Here is a 24082-nt window from a genome sequence, read left to right as displayed (position 1 = left end):
GGTATGAAACTATCAAACTCGAGTTAAATATTTTGTAGGTTTTGAATGATGTGTGGAGTTAAGTATGATTTGAGTCATAATCTGGTAATGTTTATACTTATATTATCATTTATGTAAAGGCCAAAATTAGTTATGAACATATGTACACATTTTACGATTTTTGTCCCAAACATTATCTTTTGAATTTTGCATCCCAAACATCTCTACTCGGATCACAATCGGTCCAAAATTGACAGTTTCATCAAATTGTAGCAATCAACGTTCTTCTATTTTCAAATTGTGATTCGAGTTGAAATGTTTAGATTTTAAATTATAATTCTAAATTCATTATTTAGTACTTTAAGTATATTTAAATTTTCTTAAGTTTATAATTTGAGTTTTATAGTCAAAATAAAGATTTAAATTTGTGAATAGTTATTTATAGATTAAAATATGAATTGGACTTTAATTAGATCATAGCTTATCTAATTTCATAAAAAATCAATTTCATTATATCTAACACACTATAAATGAATTCAAAATTAGTTTTGAACGAATATTTTCATGAGAAAAAAAAGCTTATTTTAGTTGTAATTGGAAATAATTTGTGTGGATTAAAGTATCATAATTTTTGTGACTTCTCTTGGACTTTTTTCAATGTAATAACTCCTTCAATTATTTATGCATATGTGTGCGCGCGTTTGGTGCAGGAGCAATGAACCCAATTCCCTTTTAATAGTGAAAAAACATTGAATAGATAGCTTTTTGTTTTTTTTTATCTTGAGAATAATAAGTGCTCCATAAAAAATTCAATTAATTCTTTGTTAGCATTGACTATATCTACTCTAAAACTAGTTTATGAATGTTTGTAAATACATGACTATAAATTTCCGGAGCGGATCTCCTAATCCACCATTCATACTCCATTCACACTCACAACTTAATAAAATAATACCACCATCACTTACATGTTATAAGATTATTTTATTAAATTGTGAATGTGGATTATGAATGGAGTAGGGAAAGGTGGAGTAGGAGAGCCTCTCCGATAAATTTCGGTATACATTTCAGAAGATTTAGGATTTATCAGCTAATTTATGAATTTTTCAAAAGTAAAGCCGAAATTAAAGAATACCTTCAAAAACTATATATCCATCCACAAGTAGGAATCCCATTTTCGTTGGCATGACTTTCAAAAATATATGAATTTGATCCCATTTTCGTTGGCATGACTTTCAAAAAATATGAATTTGAAAATGTTTGTGAAATGTGAAATATATTAATTTTATAATAAAATATGGATGAAACGAATTAGTGAATGGGACGGACTTCCTAAAATGATAAAATGAGACCCCTATTATCGGACGAAGGGAGTAGAAAATAGAGTTGAGAAAAGAAAGTGAACAACCAATCGTATCATAGTATACCCAGTGGCAGTTTCCAGACAACACCACCATTAAAATGTTTATGTTCCATACAAATCAAGAAAGCCTCTCACTATCAACCTGTCTTGTATATAAACTATAAAACTCAGAGATATTCTCCATAACTATAAGCTAAATAAAGATGGTTGATCCGAATAGGGGATGAAATTATGTGAATCCGGCTCTATCTGTATAGAAAAACCCGTGATTATATCCGGCTCGGCTGAGGCGAAAGAAAGTTAGTAAACGGGGGCTCGGCGCTTGAGAGCGACATTGGAGAACATACCCATGTTTCCCAGCCAGAAAAGAACTAAAATAATGATGCTTGTGATGCCCACCCACATCCACTGCTGCAGTTTCTTCTTGTTCCTATTTCGAAGAGGTGGCGGGATGGATTTTCCCTTGCTGTGCTTCGCAGCCAGCCAAGGCTTTTGAGCCTTTTTGGTCGTTGCAGTAGTCGTCTCCTTCACATCTACGTCCTTGCTATTATTCTCAGCGGCGCTTTCAGAGCTTGCCGCTGTTTCACAGTTGTTGTTGGTGATATCATTAGCGTCTGTTCCTACAGCCTTCTTCCTTTCCTTCTTTCTCAGTCTCTTCTCTCTCTCCTGCACAATTTGTGGTCATGTATAGATTAAGTAATCAGAAAGGTGGAAGGAAACCGAGGGGTGTCGACTAAATTAGTATTTTTTTTTACCTTTTCTCTCTGTTCTGCCTCCTTCTGTGTCTTCAGTTCTGCTCTTTGCTGCATCTTCTCTGCTTGCCGCTTCTTCCTTTCGCGTGCCTCATTGGCCTTTGCAAGTGCCTCCAAGCGGCATTGCTCTTTCAGCTTTGCTGCGTCTTCCTCTCTTCTCAGTTCTTCCGCTTTCCTTATCAACTCAATCTCCTCCCTAGATTTGACCGGCTCCTCATCGGCAAGGTGGCTTACAGTATGAGTATCTGGCCCGTTTTCTTGTACAGTGACAGCAGGCGCGTTTACTATTTTCTGGTTCTTGGGTTCTGTCACTTTCTTGATTGATTTACTGTCTACGGTCATTTTCTCAGTAGGTATTTTTTGATTTAGCTCCATAGTTGGATCTTGTGGCGCTAGATCAACCTTGGCTGGTGTTGACACCGCCACCCTCTTATTACCTCTCTCATTAGCATAACTGGGTAAGACAGGTGGTACCTCGTCAGGTCCAAGTGAACGACAGTCCAAAGTCCCGAATCTCCGGACATTACTCCTTGCATTGAACTTGGCGTAGTCGCTACGGAACTCAGGGTTCGTATTCCACAGCTCCATAAAACTTTCAACCTATAAAATCAAGATGCGTGCAGAAAGTTAGGAGGCTTATTTGAAACATCGACTGCTGCTCGGGGTTCAATTCCGAAACTTGCCTGATTCATGCACAGGAGGTAAAGTGCTTCTGTATCCCTGCTATATGCATAATTGCTGGCAACAGCAGCAGCATCCTTGTACTTGAAGAAGTATTTGCTCTGCATTTTCAATTATTTAATTACACTGAGCCACTTTACCATTTTATTCAACCAAAAATAAGAAAAGAAGAATTTTAAAAAGTATTCAATCCACACAAACTTCTCCTTGACATAGTTTAACGATAATCTATGCAACTAGTTTGATCATAGCATTAAGATGCCTCCAAAAACTAGTTTGATTATCATAGAATTCATTATATTTCACTGTTTGAGTTTATTCTCAACATACTACTAGGCAGAAAAAGTAGAATTTTCAAAAGCTTATGGTGCATGGATGCATACGCCTTTCTAACAATACAGAATCAATCACACTGTACAGGCAATTCTCTCATGATAAAGTACTTAAACAAGTGGGGATGCCCATTACCTTTTTTGTGAGTTCTTTTCTCAAATCCTGCCACTGAGCATAGGCTTCTTGTCGGACATCATTGGCAGCCCTAAACTGAGCTTGGAGTTCCTTAACCTTCCTGTTTTCATCATCATATTTTTTTCCAGCTTCCACAGCAGTTGCTTCAGCCTTTACAACTCTACTCTTTAGAACGTCAAGCTCTTTCCTTAGAATCTGCACATTCCCCAGTTCACTTCAGAAAACACAAAAGACTTTTCTGTCCTACTGAACTTCTGGCACAATATAACTGTACATATATCTTTCGATAAGGTTCGAGTCTTGTTACAAAGGAGAAGAGTATAACTAAGGTAGTACGGTTTATTAAACTTATTGCATAAATAATGAGGTCATCAAAATTCAAACCTTTAAGCGCTCTTCAGTCTCCTCTCTCTGCTCAAGAGCCTTCTTGATTTCATCTTGGCTACCCATGTTAGAAGACAATTGTTCACGAAGTTGCTTCAGTTGCTTGATTTCACGAATAAATTGTTTTTCTTCCTTCAAGGGAAGAGTCTCATGTTGTATCATATGTTCCATATTATGTATCTGGTGAAGGGTACACGATTCAGCCACTTACAAAAGCAAACAAGTAAATAGTACGATTACAATACAACATGTGAAGTTGTGGGCAAGAGAATGCATACCTGTTTATCAATATCCTCAATAGATAATGCATTCTTTGCCTTGTTGATCACAGACTGAAGAGAATCTATTTCTGTGCGCTTTGACCTGACCAACTTTCGAGCATTCCTGCCTTCACTCTTGGCATACTCATAATCGATACCATGAATCTGAGTGTTGGCCTGCTAAATTGGAAAACTCAATAATATAAGTGCATAATTCTTGAAATCAACTAATAGAGGAAGTTGAGAAATATATGTCTTACTCTTTTCTCTTGGATTTTAAGTTGAACAGCATCCCTGAGTTTTGTCGTCTCATCAACTTGTAGCTTTGCAAGTCTGATTTGTTCTCTAAGACTTTCATCATCAAATCTTGGAGTCCTAATCAGAAAGTTGAATGGCTTTGTCTTGATACTTTTGTCTTCTACAACAGTAGTACTTGTAGTGGACACCCCTGCTGAAGACACAGAGGTCTCTTCGTTCTGAGAATTCTCAGTGTTCTCTTTCTCTTGCACCAGCAGGTTCTCTGGAGCACCTGCCAGTTGATCTGCCACATTTTGAACACCATCTACCTCCAACTCAAGGTTCACTACACGAGCATTACAGCTATCAGAATTATCTGTTCTACAAGAGACAGTCACATCATCAATCTTTTCGCCACTGTTAATGGCAGAAAAGTCAGGAACATGACCATCAGGTTCCAATTTCACATCAAGTGTTTCTGGTGAGCTATCTCCAACTTCTGATTTCCCACTTGAGACTGTAGATTCAGAATGGGCCTCACCGCCTTCAAAAGCTATTTCCTTTTCTGGACCCACCATGTCAAGCACACCGTCAGATCCTGAGCTTGCCTCCTCTACAGTACACCTAATCCCACTGTCATGAGCAGGAACTACTTGCTCAATGATTTGTGATTCTAGACCAACAACTGAAGGAGAAGAGAATTTTCCAATTTCTGCAACATCAGAAACTTTAAGTTCACTTTGAGGTGCATGAACATCTGCTGTTGGATAGCTTTCCGTTTGGCCAGAAACCTGAGTTGAGGTTTCAGATGGCAAAGTATCATCAGATACTCCAGAAACATCAGGTTGTTCCTGAGAATCTTTGGTATTTTGAGCACCACTGTCAACTTCAGATACAGATACAGACAAGTCGTTTTCCTTTCCATCTAAAACCAAGTCACTAGCAGTTTCATCATGAGAATCAGAGCTACTCACCACAGGCTGCTCCTGAGATTCTTCATGACATTGAATACCATCTTCAACTTCAGATACAGATACAGGCAAGTCCTCTTTCTTTCCTTCTATAACCAAGTCACTAGTAGTTTCATCATGAGAATCAGAACTACTCACCACAGGTTGCTCCTGAGATTCTTCATGACATTGAATACCATCTTCAACTTCAGATTCAGATGAGACTTCGTTTTTTTCTTTCAAAACCAAGTCATGAGTAATTAGCACTTGGGAACCAGAACTACTTTTCACAGGTTGTGCTTGATATTCTTCATGATATTGAATACCATCTTCAACTTCAGATACAGATGAGTATTCATTTTTTTCTTCTAAAACCATGTCCTGACTATTTGGCACTTGAGAAGCAGTGCTGCTCACCACAGATTCTTCCTCTGATTTCTCATCACATTTAGCCACCTGTTCAACTTCGGGTACAGATGATTCCTCATTTTTTTCATCTAAAACCAAGTCACAAATGGTTAGCATTTGAGAATCAGCATTGCATACAGCCAGGAGTTCCTGTGATTCTTCATGATATTGTGGGCCATTATCAACTTCAAGTACAGGCAAGTCCTCATTGTTTTCTTCTAAAACCAAGTCACGAGTAGTTTGTACATGAGAATCAGTACTACTCACAACAGGTTTTAGATCATCTGTTTCTCCCACCATATCTTGAGCAATGTTACTAAACCCAGAGTCATCACCCTGTTGATTTTCAAGTACATCCGAGCTCAAGTCTGTCTTCGCCTCCTCCTCAAGGATCTTGTTCATATTATGAACTGAAAACGGTTCTGAATCCAAACCCAGGGAAGTTGATGTAGGAACTTCATGTTCTGCAGCTTCTGAGGTCGGTTTTGCATCATTCTCAGCCTCCATAGAAACATTTTGCAAATCATGCTTATCTTCATCCACAACCATGTCTTGAGAGCTTTGTTGCACCAATGCCTCAGTTACACTTGTGTTACTTTGATTTTCACCATCATCGGGACTATGGGAACCATTGATGTTCGAAAAATTGGTACGTGATTCTCCATTCTCTTCTACTTCTGCTACCAACTCTAAAGCCCCAACTTGAGTTTCCTGATTCTCAACAACACGAGGGGACTCCGCTATTTTAACACCATCAACATTCTCTTGTTCGCCATCTTCCACAGCCTCAATTCCTCTATTTTGATCAACAGCCTTCACTACCTCAGCTTCCGGCATGCTTTCAGATATTCCGTTTGAAATTGAATCCTCAACTTGCTTAACAGTAGCTTCAGCCGCACTTCCAGGTTTCCCAGTATGCACCTCCTGAGGATCAGCAACTGAAACGTGGAACCCCTCAGCTTTTGCCAAGCTTTCACTTATTCCATCTGAATCCACAAGTTCAACTTCAGCTTCCAACGAACTTTCAATTTTATTAGCATTCACCTCCCCAGAGTCAGTAACAGAAACTTGGACCCCCTGTCCATTCTCATGGGAACTCTCATGATTGCAGGTAATATAATTTACTAGGTGAGAGTGCCCGTTGCTCGGCTCAACTTCCCCATTCTCCCCCTCAATCAGGTGTGGAGCTTCCTCACAAAATTCACCAACTTTTTTATATTGGGAATCCTCAGGTGGAGGCGGAACACTAGAACCCCCAATAGCCACACCCTTGTCATCGAGAGTATCATCAGGGAGGCCATCAGCCCCAGTAACAAAAATATATGAGTGATCCAGATCATTGGCTTGGTTATGGTGGTTGTTACCGTTGCTATCGGGCTTGAGTAGATCCTGGTTAGAGCTCATGTCCAACCCACATATCTCCTCAATTGCAACCATTTTAGACGCCACATTTGAAACCTCCGTTTCGGCCATTATTTTCTGAATTTTCCAATTCCAGATCAAAATCAACAGTAAAAGGACAATGCATAAATAAACAGCTATAAAACATTAAAATGCAAAAGCTTTCAAGAATCAAGATCCAACTAATACTCAAATTGAGTCCAGGAAATAAGAAATCTAACCAGAAAAGGATAAAAACTGAGATTGCAAAACTTATATGTTCAATTTCTCTCTCTTCATGAAGCGGGCGCTCCTGCATTATGGGTTTTGCCTTTTACTCATTTTATGATTTTATCTTTTCTACCATTACCCAGTAATTGATGACAAGACGATAATCATAAAAGATAAGGAAATAATATCCTCAAAGCTATTAAAAATATTCTAATTTGCTAATTACAAGGAAATCAGATATTTTATATTTAAATAAAATGTTGGGATAACGCTTTAATTCTGACGTTATCAAATGTCAAAACTTATCATACCCAAAACCTAATCTTTTCGGTAATTATAAAATTTGTAACAAAAAAATCAAAACTTTTTTTAATCGGACGCCCAATTAAACTTACACTTAACAGTAAGCTTGAAGCAATGTATATATGGAGTGCTTATCGATAATTCATAATTGTAACCGACACGTCACAATTATAGTAGTAATAATTTTGAACAGTTCACGATAATCTTTTTCCTTTAAATAACACTATGCTCTATCTTCCTCCGTCCTATATATAGACATGTCTCACAAAGACTGACAGACTGAGCAAAACAGAGGCCAGAGGTATGATCTTCAAAGTTACAAAATTTAGCATAACACCAAAAAAATTTCTTCAATAGATTTAAATTACAAATTCCCGAAGAATTTCAATTATCTCTCACATGGTTGAGATAAGCATGAGTAATGGTGACGTTACGGAAAGGGGTTGAGTACCCGTAAACAAAGTGGACCTTAGTACTAATTTCATCTTCCACTTTTTCTATTTCGTGGCAAAATTTTGTTTTATCGTGGTCCGTATGATTAAAACTAGAAAAAGACTAATCTTTTTTATTGCGTTTCTAGTTTTCACACGCAAATGCGATTACCACTTATATATAACTAAATAAACATAAATAGTTAAGAAATTATTGATTCCAAAATCGCATGAGACATCTCTTCAATATAAACAAAGTTTCAATTGACGTGTTTCTTTCAGTTTCAGAGCTACTAATTCCAAAGAAGTACAGGTTTTAACTTTTACTAATTTTTAACTTTTTAATAGATTAGATCGGAATTGGGTAAATTAGCATTTAATGAGGGATATTCACCGTGAAGCCATCCCTCTAATTCAACACCTAACCAATACCTCGCAATAAATCACATTCTAATCGCCAACAGAAAAAGCAAAACGAAATGGAAATGCAAAGAGAGCAGGCAGAATGTGGGCCCCCAGCATTTCACGAGTTTTTCCACCGCCAATTCTATCTATCTGTTTATTTTCACAATAAAATACTCATGACTTCAGATTTGGTTAAAGAACGAAAAAAAAACTAATTAAATTAGGATTAATTAATATACTAATTACCATCTTTTAAAGTTAATTAACTTTTCATAACCTGCATTTTATGCAGCATTCTAAAATCTAAACTGCCAGAATTCATCTAATATTCCAATACATACATATATTTCCCACTTTGACAAATTCAAGATATTATTTTTTTTCAATTACGCGTGTTTGAATCACTCAGGTCACCCTTTTTTTAACGGAAAGGCTACAAATCAACGGCCCACCAAACTCTTAATTACTGTTTCATACTTTTCTATCATCCTGGTGAAAAAACTCATTGCACAGACGTGAAATCGTAGATGATGCCAATTTCAGATGAACAGAACATGATTATGATGATAGATGCAGAAATGACATTAATGTAGCTATCCCCTCCACTAATACGCAAGCGGTATCTACTATATCTCCCTTCCCCCTTTCTGTTCACCGATAGATAAGCAAGCACAAATTCATATGAAGCAAAAAAAATGACTCTGATCATCAATGACGGCGAGATCATCCACACACGCACGCAAATCACAGCATTCAGCTCACAATTTAGACCTAATTCAAACCAACTCGAAACAGAACACTGAAATTCGAAGATCGCACGAATCAATGGATGTAAAACAGAAGAAATTGAACGAGCTGACTCACTGCGGAATGTGCGATCCGGGCGCGAAGAATCCAGATCCGATTTGATAACCCGATCGCGCAGATCACGATCCAATGCCGACTGAATTCCGAATTCGGATTTCAGTGTAAATTACACACACAGCTCGATGTGTGATTGCGTCCTCTCCTCAAACACATACGATGATTGCACGCGCGCACACACACGAAGAGCGGCGGCGGCCGGCGGAGAGAGCGATTTCGCAGTGGCGGTGTGTGAATGTGTGTGAAAAATGAGAAAATGTGAATTGATTGATGGGTTTGGCGGTGTGAAGAAGGTGTCCGAAACCAGATCTGTTAAAGAGTTATAAATAGAGATTTAATGAAATATAAATAAATATACGAATTCAATTCACTTTTTTCTTTGTTACTTTAACTTATTTTTCTAATTAATTTTTATTTCACTGCATTAATTAATTTCATTCGACTTTTCCATTATATAAGAGGAAAGCAATAATGTTTATTGATACGATTAAAATCGGATCTAACTGAAAAATCTAGAGTATGTATGATGACACTTTTATTAACGCGTTCGCAGGAAAGTGGTTTGATCTGATTCGGATATAGATTCGACATGCCCATAAAAAATGGAAGGCACAAGGGGATCAAGGGGAAGGAGACTGTCGTATTAGTTTTTGTCGAGAAAAATCAACAAATTCTAGAGTCAAACGTTAAGGGCGACAATAAGTAGAGGATGTGCGCACGCGCATAGCTGTTTTATCTTGACATAATGTTTGCGGACAAAAAGTAAATAGATTTTAAAGTCAAACATTGAGATTAGAAGAACTATAAGATGAATTTAATTTTAACAGTGTATGCATAACAGTTTTTGTCTTTTAAAAATATGTGGAGATAAAGATAAACTCTTTAAGTCAAACGATGAGCTTAGAAGATTCTATGATGAATTTAATTTTGTTAATTATGTGTTTTCCTAACTCATATTTATGTTGAAAATCGTGCATAAAAGATTTATATGGAAAATCTGAATTTCAATGTAATTTTATTAAATTTATGTATCAATATGTTTTCATCCTTTCTTTTGTACAAAATTTATTTATTTGATGAGTATTTTTCTTTAGATGTTTCTTTTCTAATGGTTCAAAATCCATTTAAAATGTGTCAGCACAAAGTTATTGTTGTTAGTAATGTTTAATGATATGATTAAAATTGATATTTGACTGAAAAATCTAGATTTACGTAAATATCAACGCTTGCGCCGACAGAAAAATGGTTGGATATGGTGAATTTTAAAGTCAAATATTGAAATTAGAGAATTTATATGATGAATTTAATTTTCTAACAATGCGCAAGTAAAAATTTTTGTCTTTTAAAAATGTGAGGGGACAAATATTAAATCAACTCTAAAGTCAAATGTTGAGCTTAGAAGATTCTGTTATGAATTAAATTTTATTAATTATGTATGTTCATAACTCATTAATATTTGTTAGAAGTATATATTGACTCATCGCATGTGCATAAAATATTTATATGGAAAATTAAATTTCAATGCAATTTTATTAAATTTATTTACTTGTATATTTTTTCATCCTTTTATCTATATTAAATTTATTTATGTGATGATTATTTTTTCTTTAGTTATTTTTTTTCTAATGATTTCAAAATGCGTTGGTACAAAGTTATTGCTCCTAATAATTCACACCTAAATTCATGTCGGTGCTATCGTTTCTATTTTTCGTCTTTTTTGTTTTTTCCAACCAATTAAGCACCTTTTTAACAATTATTGTTACTAAATTTGAAATAAGGTTCATGCAAACTATGTAATTTCTATCATGACCAAATTGTGGTGGCATATACGCAGTTTAATTTACATATCTTGAAATATTAAAACTCGAATACTTCAAAATTAACATGCATATAATGATTAAAAATATTCCAATTTCCACATTGAATCCAAGTTTAATATTTTACTTAATCCATCATGTAGAAGCCATACATTTATGAATAAAGTTACAAGCATACTTATAAATGGAGTATCAATTATAAAATAAATCATAAAACTATATATTTTGAAATTTATGATCATTCACGAAAAAAAAGTGACGGATCGAAACTAATAGCATAATATAATAATCTATATATGGAGTACTATTATTTAATGAAACTTTGGTACACCGTGGATAAGATGTGTTCACATCACTCTCTGAAAATTAAGTCAAATCAAATAGTAAAATTTTAATAAAGCCAGCTCATTAATTGGCATTACATGTGAAGGCACAGCTCATTTAGATCATTATTTTATTAAAAAATATCTTATATAGCAAATTGGGTCCAAATTTAAATATCACACGTTGATTAAGTTAAGGAGACACCCTTTATTTGTGCCATAATTACAATAAACACGTCAAAGAAGTTTTAAAAAAGAAAAGGACAAAAATCAAATTAATTACTATTTGATTTATATGAATATGACCCTTACCAAACTATAGGATTTCATGATGGAATTAAAATAGGGCAGACATAAATAAAATGAACGACTAATAAAGTCTTACTATAATTTTAGGTTTTTACCCTTTTGAGGTATGAGTATATATAAAATGAACGAGTAATAAAGTCTTACTATAATTTTAGGTTTTTACCCTTTTGAGGTATGAGTATATGAGGTAGTTCGACTTTTAGCTTACTATATTATATGATTACTTTGAAATATTTACATATCTTAATTCATGGGAATATATTTGACTATTTGTGGTGCATTCAAAACTACTTCCGTAAAGCTACTTTAAATCTTTAATCAATACTTTATGATAATTTATGTGATTTTGTATACCATCTATGAAGCAAAATGTGTGTGCATGTATAGCATAATTAATTATAATACATATTAATCTCTTATACTTTTGAACTAAATTCACCTTTGTCACACCAACAAAAAGTCAAAATCATAATAACAATATAATAGTTGCAATTTTATAATTTAATATGTTCAACTAAATGATGAATTATATGTGCAAATATTGCAAATCATACTACATATTATCCAATGTGATGAGTTATATGGTAAAAAATATAGATATATCATTAGCAGTCCTTTATATAAGTCATACTCAATATCAATATATATGTATGAATAGATATCTTTAATTAAAACAACGTGGTTCAATCATCATTATAAAAAATATCATTCAGTATATAAGATAATTAAGAAAAAAAATAAAACTTCGTAATTTAATATTTAATTTTCAAATATTAACCATAATTTAGTAGGCTACTAGCTATAATATTTATTTTTAGGCCCAATATTTCGAACCATTTAAGCCCAATACCATCTATGCAATAAATAAGTAAATAAATGTTTGATCCAGTGGAATTTCGGCCCCTTTTTTCTAAGCCCAATTCCCTTTTGCAAAAAAAAAAGGAACAACAGTCCAATTGAATTTACCTTTTTTAAAGTTAAGATAATTAAAATATAAAGTGTTAGTGTGTTACTATCACTACTATGTTAGATTAGCAAAAACAATTATATTTAACCATGGCATAATGTATGAAATCAACATCACAAGCAATATAATTTGAAAAGAAGGATCTTAATTTGATTAAATAGTCAAAGCAACTGCCGGCCTCCCATCACACTATCTTTATTTATTTCTTATTTTATTCATTTGGAAATGCCAAGAAAAATATGTAGTTATATAGTTTCTTCTCATAGTGTAAACTATTATACTAATCAAAACAACAATTTGCTTTCTCTTGAGATGGACAATGAAGATGGCAAGTACAAAGCTCATATCATAGTTCTCCCATATCATGGGCAAGGCCACATAAATCCCATGCTTCAATTCTCCAAAAGATTAGCTACAAAAGGGATCAAGATCACACTAACCACCACACTCTCCAACACCAAAGCCATGGCATCAACAAGTCCATCATGCTCCATCAATTTCGAGTCCATCTACAACGACCACGCCCAGGGTGGCGTGGCGGGGCCCAGTGGGTTCAATGGCTTCCTTGAGAGGTTCGAGGCGGCCGCCTCCACACACTTGATACATCTCATCAAAAAATTTCAAGATTCCAACAACCCCGTGAAATGCCTAGTCTATGATGCAAATATAGCTTGGGCATCAAAGGTGGCCGATGAGGTCGCCATCGCTCGAGCTTCCTTCTTTACACAATCGTGTGCCTTTGTTGCTAGTTGCTACCCGATGCACTGTGACTTGGCCGGGGTAGTGTCCCCAGTTGTCCCTCCTTTGCACATGCCCGGTCTGCCCGAGCTTCGCCTTCCAAATTTACCCTCGTTAGGCCCTCAGGTAGGGAGATACTCCCCTATTATGAGGTACATCTTGAGCCAGTTTGACAACACTGAAAAAGCAGATTGGGTTCTCTTCAACTCATTTCACAAATTGGAAGATGAGGTAATCCATCTATATTATTGGATTTTTTGCACTTGTTAGATTCATCAATTTTTTTATTATTATATTTGTTGAAATGTTCTAGGTTTCCAGATTCATTGACTAAGTAAAAAAAAGAAGAGCCTTCCCAAAGTTTTATTTTTTTTATTTTACTTTAAAATTATTTGAAAATTATCAAAAACTTTCTTCAGCCCTTACCAAAACCGATGTTTTGAATACTAAAATGTCGGACAAAAAAAATTTATAAACTTTATATTTTTCCTGTGTCTGCCACTGATCATAACCTATGTCCCGATTATAGGTTATCAACTGGATGTCGAAGCTGTGGCCCGTACACGTCATCGGGCCGACGCTACCATCCCTATACCTAGACAACAGAGTCCAACACGACCACGACTACGGCTTCAACATCTTCAATCCAGAAACACACACATGCTTGAAATGGCTCGACTCCAAGGCGAAAGGCTCGGTCGTCTACGTCTCCTTTGGCAGCGCCGCCACCCTAACCACAACGCAATACGTCGAGGTAGCCAAAGCCCTTACCCTCACCTCCAAAAGCTTCTTGTGGGTGGTGAAGCCATCCGAAGAAAACAAGCTCCCACCCAATTTCAAAGACATAGGATCATCAGGATTAGTGGTGCCATGGTGCCCTCAGCTACAAGTGCTAGAGCACGAGGCGATTGGGTGCTTCGTGTCTCACTGTGGCTGGAACTCGACTCTCGAGGCAATATGCTTGGGCGTGCCCGTGGTGGCGATGCCTCAGATTTTAGACCAGGTGACTAATGCACATTATGTGGAGCATGTTTGGAGAGTGGGGATTAAAGTTGAGAGCGACGAGGAGGGGCTTTGTTCGAGCGAGGAGATACGAGGATGCGTAGACGCGATCATGGCTGGTGAGAGAGGGGGTGAGATTAGGAGGAATGTGTGTGGATGGAGGGCTTTGGCGAAGGAGGCGATGGAGGAGGGGGGAAGCTCGGATGTTTGCATTGATGAATTTGTTGCTAAGTTAAGCATACTCTAGTAGTAGTAGTGTACATGAATTTTTGACTAGTGATTTATACTCCCTATTTTATTGTGATATGTTAAGACTTGGGGTGGATTTGAAATTTTCATGTGTGGCAATATGCATAGATTAAGGCACTGCAATGAGTTAGCACTTCTGCTATAAAAAAAGGTACTATTATGTTAGAAATATCATTAGTGTCTGGTATTTTTGCAATTTCAAAATTTGGTCTATAGTATCAGTAAATTTCTCAATCCCGTTCAATTTGACTCTTTTTCGGCAAATTGGAATCAACATGACGTTGTAAATGTTAAAAACAATAAAAAAATGAAAAGGTTGGCTCAATCTCCACCACGTCACGTTTTCATCTTCAATCCTCCCAAAGTAACATCGTGCTCACTTCATCTTCATCTCCTCCAAGTTAACAACAACCACCACCACCTCGCGTCGGTTCCCTAATGCCATAGGACGACCACTTAAATTTAAATTTGGATACATTGGTTTTATTATCATCAGAAGCTAATGTGAGAAATTCGTACATAAGCTAAAGTTCATGATATTTATAACTAAATTTAAAGTTTGTGAAAATACTACTTCTATATAATGATGTTTACAATTAAATTTAAAGTTTGCGAAAATACTACTTCCATATAAGAGTACTACTTGTGGGTATTTCGGATCCATGCCCCTAAATAAATACTCCCTCCGTCCCGCACTACTCGCACCTTTCCTTTTGGGCACGGAGATTAAGGAATGAGTGATAGACAAAGTCAACAATTACGGCTGTAGGTATAAATTGTTACTAAAAATGGAAAGAGTGCAAATAACTTGGGACGCTCAGAAAGGAAATAAGTGCAAGTAGTGCGGGACGGAGGGAGTACTGTTTTACAAATTTGGTTTATTTTATTGCATTTTACTAATTTTTAATGGATACAACAAACGCTCCTAGGGGTTAGTTTTGGTATTCTGCCCCAATCAAAGAATCGGTTTGAATTTTAAAACGGTTTGAAATTCAAAATTGTTGCCGTTATATTCGCGGATGCCTGTGTATATAATATCCGTTGCTTCCACTCCGAAGAAAAACCTAATTCTTCCCCAATTTCGATTCGCATTTTCTCACACGCACTCACGCGCTCGCAGAAATGGATGAGAAGCCGAAATCTGCAATGGAGGCATTCGAGAAGCTTGAGAAAGTCGGAGAAGGTACATACGGGAAAGTGTACCGTGCGAGGGAGAAGGCCACCGGAAAGATCGTGGCGTTGAAGAAAACGCGCCTCCATGAAGACGAAGAAGGTGTGCCCCCGACTACTCTTCGTGAGGTTTCGTTGCTCAGAATGCTGTCTAGAGATCCCCATGTGGTCAAGTAAGATTCTCACTTTTGCCTCTGTTTCTGCATACTACCTGTTCGATCAACTGAATATTTTTGTCAATCGATTGTTTTGGATGTGATTCGTATGCATCATTTCGTAGCTCGATTGTCTGTTAATTTTGAAATTGCTTTCTGGTTAGATTTTCAGTCTTGTGAAGGTGCTGATTTGATTTGGAATCTCCAATAAGTAGGTTTTCGTGGTTAATTTAGCTGATGCTTTTCATTCTTCCATGAATTGGGGGTTTTGTTCGCAATAGTGTGAATACTCAGAGCGATTAGCTTATTGTGTGTAGGTTTTCTTCTTTAATTTTACCGATGCTCTTCATTTTTCCATAAATTAGGGGTTCCTTTAGATACACGAAGCAATAGTCTGAATGCTTAATACGATTAGCTGCCAAATGACCAGGATATGATTATGTGAAAATGAGTTTGATTAGTCTTAGCGATTAGATAACAACTTTACTACGACTTTAATACATGTTGAGGAGCAGCTTAATCGTCAATATTGTGCACTTCAATTTCAAGCATCTGAATTACCCATTTTGCAGATTGATGGATGTGAAACAAGGCCAGAATAAGGAAGGCAAGACTGTCCTATACTTGGTGTTTGAGTACATGGACACTGACGTCAAGAAATACATCCGCAGCTTCCGCCAAACTGGGGATAACATTCCTAGCGAAATTGTGAAGGTACATCGCCCTTCCTACTTGTTTGATTTCACTGCATTACTGGTCTTATCAATTGATTACGCTTCGACGCATCTTAGCACCTTTTATCATTGGTTTTATCAGAGTTTAATGTACCAGCTCTGCAAAGGTGTTGCCTTCTGCCATGGCTCTGGTGTTTTACACAGGTAAACATTGGTCTTATTTCTAATACACATCACCGCCTTCCGTTAGCCTTCCACTTAATGACTGAACATGTTTATTGTGCTTCCGTGTAGGGATCTTAAGCCGCACAACCTTTTGATGGATCGTAAAACAATGATGCTTAAAATAGCTGATCTTGGACTAGCCAGAGCTTTCACTGTGCCAATTAAGAAGTACACTCATGAGGTATATTTTCTTAATTCTCAACCAACTCAAACGTTATTCCAGTAATTAACCGAGCAGATTGTAAAAACGAATGCAATATTTGCAGATATTGACCCTCTGGTATAGAGCTCCCGAGGTGCTTTTGGGGGCTACCCATTACTCCCCTGCTGTGGACATGTGGTCTGTCGCATGCATATTTGGTATGAACTATTCAAGTTGGAATCACAAATCTTAGTTTATCAGAAAATTTTGAGTAAGCTTTGGTTGATTGAATATTGAATCTCTCAGCTGAATTGGTGACAAATCAAGCTATATTTCCTGGAGACTCTGAGCTGCAACAGCTTCTGCACATTTTCAGGTCATTCATCAAATCATAGTAGTTCTTGGCACCTCACCGCATTTTCCTACCTTATTCTCATCCATTTTGATTTGATGAATGCAGACTACTGGGAACTCCGAACGAAGAAATTTGGCCTGGGGTTAGCAAGCTCGTAAACTGGCACGAGTACCCACAGTGGACTGCCAAGCCACTTTCATCAGCTGTTCCTGGTCTGGATGAGAACGGCCTCCATCTCTTAGGGGTAAGTTCTTGATTTCTCAACCGAGCTTCATGAGAAGCAAACGATGTCACTCGATCCTGATCCAAATTCTCGTTGTTGCAGGAAATGCTGCACTACGAACCATCAAGGAGGATTTCAGCCAAGAAGGCTATGGAACATCCCTATTTCGATGGCCTTGACAAGTCCCTTCTCTGAAAACGGAGCCCCGGTTTTCGATATCTGGGATTTATCTGCTTGCTTGCTTCCCTTGAGCATATATGTTTTTGGCCAATGCTTATTGACATTTGCTGATTTTACTGATTAGAGCAAACTATGCTCTCTTTGGTTTTCATTACTGTAGTAGCTGTAGTTATGACTTCTTCCTTGGGTGCTCTCTACCTAACATTAGTATCTTCTATTAACAATAAAATGCAAAGATTAATTAGATAAACATAAAATTAATTACTCCAGTAATTCCGTTAAATAACAATCGATTGAAATAAAAAAATAAAAGTAGATTGATCTATAAAAGCATTTTGCCGATTAATTGTACATGCAAATTGAATTACTGTATTTAAATTTTGTTTCAAACTTTATAATTAAGATTTGTGGAGGTTATGATAAAATTCATTAATTGCGCATAATATATTTTTTAATAAATGAAAAGGATACACAAATCGGTTACACTTTCCGTAACTGTTTGTTTGCCCCTAAAATTAATAGCTCAATTAATATACTTATATACCAATTGAAAATGAATGGCAAAATTGAATGAATCCATAGCTCAATTAATATCCTAATCAATATTAAACTATTTATGCACTCCATAGCTAAAATATAGATAAAATTACGCACGATAAACTTAGTGATTGTAAAAAAAACACAATTCAAAACGCTGACTAATGTTGTTATAGAAGCAATTGATACGAAGATAAAATCACAATTAAAACCATTAAATTCCTATAACCATTTCTATAATACCAATATAGTACTCATTAATATGACATACCATACATAAAATAAAATAAAATCATATACTAAATTCAAGAAATCACCCATCAATTTATTGCAAAAGATCGCAATAATAATTATTCTCGATTTCAATAATCCCAAAACCATGGGAAAAAAAAATTCACTCAAAGGGAAAAACAGAAGGGCAAATTCGACATTTCGCATACGGCAAATCTATAACCAGGTGTTGTTAACATCGGCAAGCGCAGAAACTGGGGACTTTCTTTGCCGCTCTCTCTCTCCGGCGATTCTAGGTGCTCTCTCTCTCTCTATCTATCTATCTCTATCTCCGCCGTGACGATTTCTCCGACGCTTGGTTACGCTGTGAGCATAGACTCCTCTCTTTTCTATTTCTTCCCCAATTTAATGTTAACGACGTGTTGGAATGGAATTTGTGCAAGCGCAGATGGTTGGACACTCGTGAGGCTTTTTGCTCTGACTGAAGAATGAATTGAATCCAGAATTGGATTCGATCGCATCGCCATTGCGGTAGGGGCGAGCTGTGGTGCGGTTTGTTGCCTCGAGCTGGTTTTTTAGGTGAGTTATTTCGCCTGTTTGTGTGCATGAGTGTGTTGGATTTGTGGCTGCATGTGAATCTGGAAATTTAAATGATCGGATGTTGGTTAAGTGCGGTGTTTTGACTGTTTCCTCACTGTAATTTTTGTTATGGGGCTCTGTTCATGCATGGAAGTTGGTTTATTTATTCGGAATTAGGGTTTGTAACTGCTGCGATTGTTGGGATGGATAGTGTTGGACGATAATTTATGTGCATATTCTGTTTCCTCAGTTAATTGTATGATGATCATGATCTAATTTGTGGAATAGATAGCATAATGGATAACAAAGATGTAGAAATGGAAGACGCCGAAAAGCGTGATTCAGAAAATGACATCAAAGAAACTGATGACAAAGTGAGCGACTTTGAGATTGAATTGAAAAAGGATGAGCCTCCATATGCAGTTACTGTTGCAGAGGATGCAAATCAAAGCGAAAATGGTGATGACAGCTCGAATAAACTGAGTAGCTTGAGTGAAATGGAAAGTCAAACTAACTGTGTAGGTGAGACTAATGAGCCAGTGTCGGTTGAGGGTGTTAAACAAACAGGTGAGAAAATTGATGCTGAAAGTAAAAATGAAGGGGGAATCAGCATTGGTGCTGATGCGGAAGTGCAAGCTGCTTCTGAAAGTATAGTGGATGATATAACCGGTCTCAAGAACGGAGTGGTTAAGGAAAGTGATGCTAATGATGGGTTGAAAGAGGAAGATCCAGTCGGGAATGATGATGAAAGTGAAATACTTGTGAACAATGTGGAGGGAAATTCCAGTTGCAATGTTGCAGTGGAAAAGCCTATAGAGAGTATGGACACTGAAGATTGTGTTAAATATGTTGCCCAAATAGAAACAGCAGGGGAAAATGTTGCAAAAAGTGAAATGGCAGATGAAAATGTGAATAGTGGGGGTGAGTCTAGTGAAAATAATGGATTTCAATCTGGATTATCTTCAAACGAGGCTCCTCAAGTCCAAAGTGTTCCATCAGTTGAGGTTCCACAGAGTGGGGACAAAGAGGCAGAATATGCAGCTAATGCAAATGAGGATAAAGTAGTTAATGATGAACTAAAACAACATGGTAATGAAGTAGTTCTTGCTGGCCCTGTAACTGATGAGAATACCAAGAGTGTGGAAACTGTAACTAGAAACGAAGGAAATGATTCGTCTATACCAAATACGCATGAAGTTGCTACACCCAGTTCCATTGACAGATATATGCCGACAAATATGGGGAGCCATAGCAGAGAAGCAGACAAGACCTTTTGTAGCCAAGCCACACTGGTAATGAAAATCACAAAAGTATGTTTCTATATTGAAAAAGAAAATAAAAGCTTCTTACAATCTTTTTTCATTGTCAGATGCCAGAATGTGACGATGGAACGCCAGAGGACCAAGCAGCATTCATAAGGGAACTTGAAAGTTTTTATCATGAGAGAGCAACAGACTTTAAAACACCTAAATTTTATGGCCAACCATTAAATTGCCTGAAGTGAGTACTATTTGCATGTTTGGAGCTATGACTTTGCCCTTGGATGATAATTTATTTCTTTATCTTGTTTACCTGTAGGTTATGGAGAGCTGTGATTAGATTGGGAGGTTATGACAGGGTAAGAATTTCACAATATTTGTGAATTGTGATGCACCTTTATGTTTCTGTCTTTTGTTTCATTATTTCTTGGCACTGAAGGCTTGGAATATGATGTTTGGAACCAAAATTTTAGGCATAACACTGTTTCTCTATATTATTTGCTATCTTTAAATTGAGTCGACAACCATGTCTATTTGTTCTTTGCCTATATCACCCCCCGCTCCCTCCCAACTTCTAACTCTAGAAATTTGCTCACAAAACAATCTTGTAATGGCTAGAAGAATTAATTTATGTTCGATAAATTAATTATCTTCATATGTCCCATGAGTTGGTGATTTTGAAAGTTATGTTGGATATTCTTGATAATGATATTGCTTGCTGTGCTGTTGGTTTTCTGAATTTGAATCTCTGATAGGTAACTGGATCCAAGTTGTGGCGACAGGTGGGAGAGTCATTTCATCCACCTAAGTAAGATTTTCACGCCTTTTCTTTATCCTTTTTGGACGCAAATCTGATTATTTGATGTTGCTTGTCCTTTGTTATGGATATTTTATCGCGTTTACCTTTCAGATAATTGTTGTGTGGAGTTATTAACCATTATCAAAGTTGAGAAGATATCTTCAGATTATGTGTCTCTGAATAAGTGAATATTAACAGCAAGCAGTTACCGGATGCTTGTTATATCTTCAACTGAATTTTCATCAATGAACTTGTATAAATAAGTAATTTATAAAAAAGTATTTTCATTTGGCTTCCGATTAAAGAATTTTATGAATACCTTCACATTCCATGTGCATGTAAGTACTTATGCCTGTACAGTGATTTGCAACTATTTGAGTTTTCAGATATATAATGTATTAAGTTGTGAAAGGTGATTCAGGGAACTTATCTTTTCTTTGGCAGGACTTGTACAACAGTTTCATGGACATTCCGCATTTTCTATGAGAAGGTAAAAATTTGAAGCCAACTTTGCGTTGTGTAACAGGCATAATTCTGGTCATCATGGAAGGATGTGGTGATTTTTTTGTTTGCCCCTAATCCTGGACTGAAACTTTACATTCTTATTACTGATTGTCCTTTTAACTACATGGTGTTTCCTGGGTTATTAGCTGTAATTAAAGTCTATCATTGTTTTTGTACCATTTAAATAATGATTCCATTTATATGTTGTACCAGTCTCTTTTAGAATATGAAAGGCATAAGAGACTAAGTGGTGATCTTCAACTCCCAGTAGCAATGCTCCCTGAAGCCTCCGGTGTTATTACTGAGGTGAATTTGCATTATTGTAGATCTTTTTAATTAAACATTCAACCTCCTCTCTGTCTCCTACCCTCCATCTCTCCTAGTCCCTGCTGCTTTCTGCTGATATATACGCACTGGATGGCTATTCTTGTGCCACAATATCTATGCTGTCACAGTACATATGATCTACATCTATTTCTTTTTGTAGAACTGGTTTTTGCATAAATCTCAGTGTATGTCATACATTTCCATTCATTCTAATGATTGTGCAGAGTAATGACTATCAAGGATCAGGACCAGGAAGGGCTAGAAGAGATGCTGCTGCTCGTGCCATGCAAGGTTGGCATGTCCAGCGCCTTTCTGATTATGGAGAAGTTGGTGAGCCTATTATAAAGGTTTGTGAAACTATTATTTTGAAGCCCATCTTGTGACGCTTGAATGTAGCAGTAGTGTAAATTCAATGTCTCCTCGTATGATTTGATAGGACAAGAACATCAACAGTATGGTGAAGCGTGAGAAAAACACCAAAAGCATTGGTAAACTTTTTTGCAATCAAATTTTAATGTATTTGTTCATATTTTATAAAACCTCTATGTCTCAGTATCATTATCACCACCTTCCTCTTCTTTTATATTTCTAAATTCGACCTGTGGATTTAGCTTCTCTCAAGCAAAAGAGACCAAATGAGGGGGAGCTTCCGGTCAAGGCTATTCGTACTGAAACATCAAAGCAGTAAGTCATGATTATTTCATATAGTAATTCCTTTTTATTAATCTGCTGACAGAATTGAGCCTTTACAAATTCTAGTGTCCTTGAATCCTGGTTGTTTAGTCTTTGAATGTAAATGTACTCATTGTGGAATCGTGATCTCGTTAACAACTGACAACTGCACTAGCAATCAACATGAAAGATGAAAACAGAAATGCTCATCTTTGTTTGGCTTCCAGCAGTAGTCTTTGAATGCATATCCATCACTTTTTTTCATATTAGCTTTAAACTTTTTAAAATGATACTATATGATTGTAGGCTTGTGACATCAGTAGTTGATGTGGGTCCTCCAGCAGATTGGGTGAAGATCAACATACGGCAAACGGTACATTCGTCTCCGTGCTCCTCCTTCCCACCCCTTCACTTCGCTCACGCAATTACATGCATAAAATTTGACCAGTTAGTTTTACTCTGCAGAGGGATTGTTTTGAAGTTTATGCACTGGTCCCAGGGCTTCTACGCGAAGAGGTGTGCACAGTCGTTATTAGTTATAACACATATTAACTCTTTATCTACACAATTCATATGTATTACACACAATCTGCTTGCATTTCTGCATGTGAAACTGTAAAATAAACGATGTGCAAACTGTTTGCTTAATGGCTGCTTAGGTGCGCGTCCAGTCAGATCCTGCCGGAAGATTGGTCATAACAGGTCAGCCCGAACAAGCTGATAACCCCTGGGGCATCACAACATTCAAGAAGGTAATCTTTCCATCACCTTCCGCTGGTCTATACTAAATCTGAATAAGTTCTTTGCGTCATCCCATTTTCACCTGTGAACGAATTTGAATGTTATCCAGGTGGTCAACTTACCAGCCAGGATCAACCCACTTCAGACGTCAGCTGTCGTTAGCCTTCACGGACGCCTCTTCGTCCGGGTTCCTTTCGAGTCAAATAACTAAACAAACCTACCGATATCGCCTGCAAAAGTCGGGTGTGTGAATGTGTAGCTTTTGACCATTACATGTGCATGATTTTGTTTGCAGTTTAGATTATTCACAGTTGAGTTCAAAGTTGGTAGTGTGAAACATCATTAACTTATTAATTCTACAGTGTAAGATTTAAGAAGGATTCTCATTCTTTTCCTAACCCTTTTGGTATCAATTCTTGCTTCACATACCACCTGGGATTTTGAATATGTTATAAGTCAATTTTTTGGATTTTGTGAGTGTTTCGACCTTGGATTTCAAAATTTCCATCGGTCGTTTAAAGTGACTCGTTTTTCTTTTTCGACGCCCCACTTAAACTCGCATATTTTCTAAAATGAAAACATTACTTATTCTCATTCCATTTTTTTAAATCTTTTTCTGGTTATATTAAACGAATAAAACCCCAAGGGCCATAACCATACCCAAATGGCCAAATTTGAAATGGGCCAAACACCATTGAAGACATAAGGACAAAAACCAAGATAGATAGGAAATTTGTCAGGATGTCAACGATTGAGGGAAGGACCACACACCACACTCATATAGATGATGATGATGACGTGTGATGAA

The 24082-nt window shown here is 36.7% G+C and overlaps 4 protein-coding genes across 8 annotated transcripts; 3 read left to right on the top strand and 1 right to left on the bottom strand.

Annotated features, from left to right (window-relative positions):
* Positions 1-1379: 1379 nt before the first annotated feature.
* On the bottom strand, positions 1380-9416 carry LOC121755285 (CAP-Gly domain-containing linker protein 1-like). Of its 3 annotated transcripts, none has more exons than XM_042150583.1 (8): positions 9097-9416; positions 4148-6961; positions 3906-4067; positions 3628-3807; positions 3244-3438; positions 2778-2876; positions 2098-2694; positions 1380-2008 (listed from the first exon to the last, which is right to left on the bottom strand). In XM_042150583.1, exons 2-8 carry the CDS (start codon positions 6953-6955, stop codon positions 1643-1645), a joined length of 4407 nt encoding a protein of 1468 aa, XP_042006517.1. In that variant the 5' UTR covers positions 6956-6961; positions 9097-9416; the 3' UTR covers positions 1380-1642. The 3 variants fall into 3 exon arrangements, with proteins under 3 accessions (XP_042006517.1, XP_042006534.1, XP_042006526.1); XM_042150600.1 differs by having other exon boundaries at positions 3906-4064; XM_042150592.1 differs by lacking the exon at positions 9097-9416 and adding an exon at positions 7105-9056.
* A 3399-nt stretch (positions 9417-12815) lies between these two features.
* Positions 12816-14499, top strand: LOC121792612 (mogroside IE synthase-like). Its single transcript, XM_042190626.1, has 2 exons — positions 12816-13481; positions 13780-14499. Exons 1-2 carry the CDS (start codon positions 12825-12827, stop codon positions 14497-14499), a joined length of 1377 nt encoding a protein of 458 aa, XP_042046560.1. The 5' UTR covers positions 12816-12824.
* Positions 14500-15551: 1052 nt separating this feature from the next.
* On the top strand, positions 15552-17776 carry LOC121755278 (cell division control protein 2 homolog D-like). The gene is made up of 8 exons (XM_042150570.1): positions 15552-15844; positions 16399-16540; positions 16643-16704; positions 16795-16906; positions 16992-17085; positions 17174-17243; positions 17328-17466; positions 17548-17776. The coding sequence occupies exons 1-8, from the start codon at positions 15624-15626 to the stop codon at positions 17638-17640; spliced, it is 933 nt and encodes a 310-aa protein (XP_042006504.1). The 5' UTR covers positions 15552-15623; the 3' UTR covers positions 17641-17776.
* A 710-nt stretch (positions 17777-18486) lies between these two features.
* Positions 18487-23672, top strand: LOC121755264 (AT-rich interactive domain-containing protein 5-like). Of its 3 annotated transcripts, none has more exons than XR_006040683.1 (15): positions 18487-18759; positions 18842-18972; positions 19261-20264; positions 20342-20472; positions 20551-20590; positions 20987-21039; positions 21475-21520; positions 21748-21840; positions 22086-22208; positions 22298-22349; positions 22473-22545; positions 22840-22906; positions 22982-23049; positions 23193-23285; positions 23384-23672. XR_006040683.1 is itself a non-coding variant. In XM_042150554.1 (15 exons), the coding sequence occupies exons 3-15, from the start codon at positions 19269-19271 to the stop codon at positions 23483-23485; spliced, it is 1920 nt and encodes a 639-aa protein (XP_042006488.1). In that variant the 5' UTR covers positions 18491-18689; positions 18842-18972; positions 19261-19268; the 3' UTR covers positions 23486-23672. The 3 variants fall into 3 exon arrangements, 2 of the variants coding, with proteins under 2 accessions (XP_042006488.1, XP_042006481.1); XM_042150554.1 differs by having other exon boundaries at positions 18491-18689; positions 22999-23049; XM_042150547.1 differs by having other exon boundaries at positions 18636-18759; positions 22999-23049.
* Positions 23673-24082: the final 410 nt, after the last annotated feature.

The sequence above is a fragment of the Salvia splendens genome, chromosome 1, assembly GCF_004379255.2.
Source record: "Salvia splendens isolate huo1 chromosome 1, SspV2, whole genome shotgun sequence".
NCBI lineage: Eukaryota > Viridiplantae > Streptophyta > Magnoliopsida > Lamiales > Lamiaceae > Salvia > Salvia splendens.
Note: the sequence above shows the minus strand (reverse complement) of the source record. Positions and strands in the feature narration are given on the sequence as shown.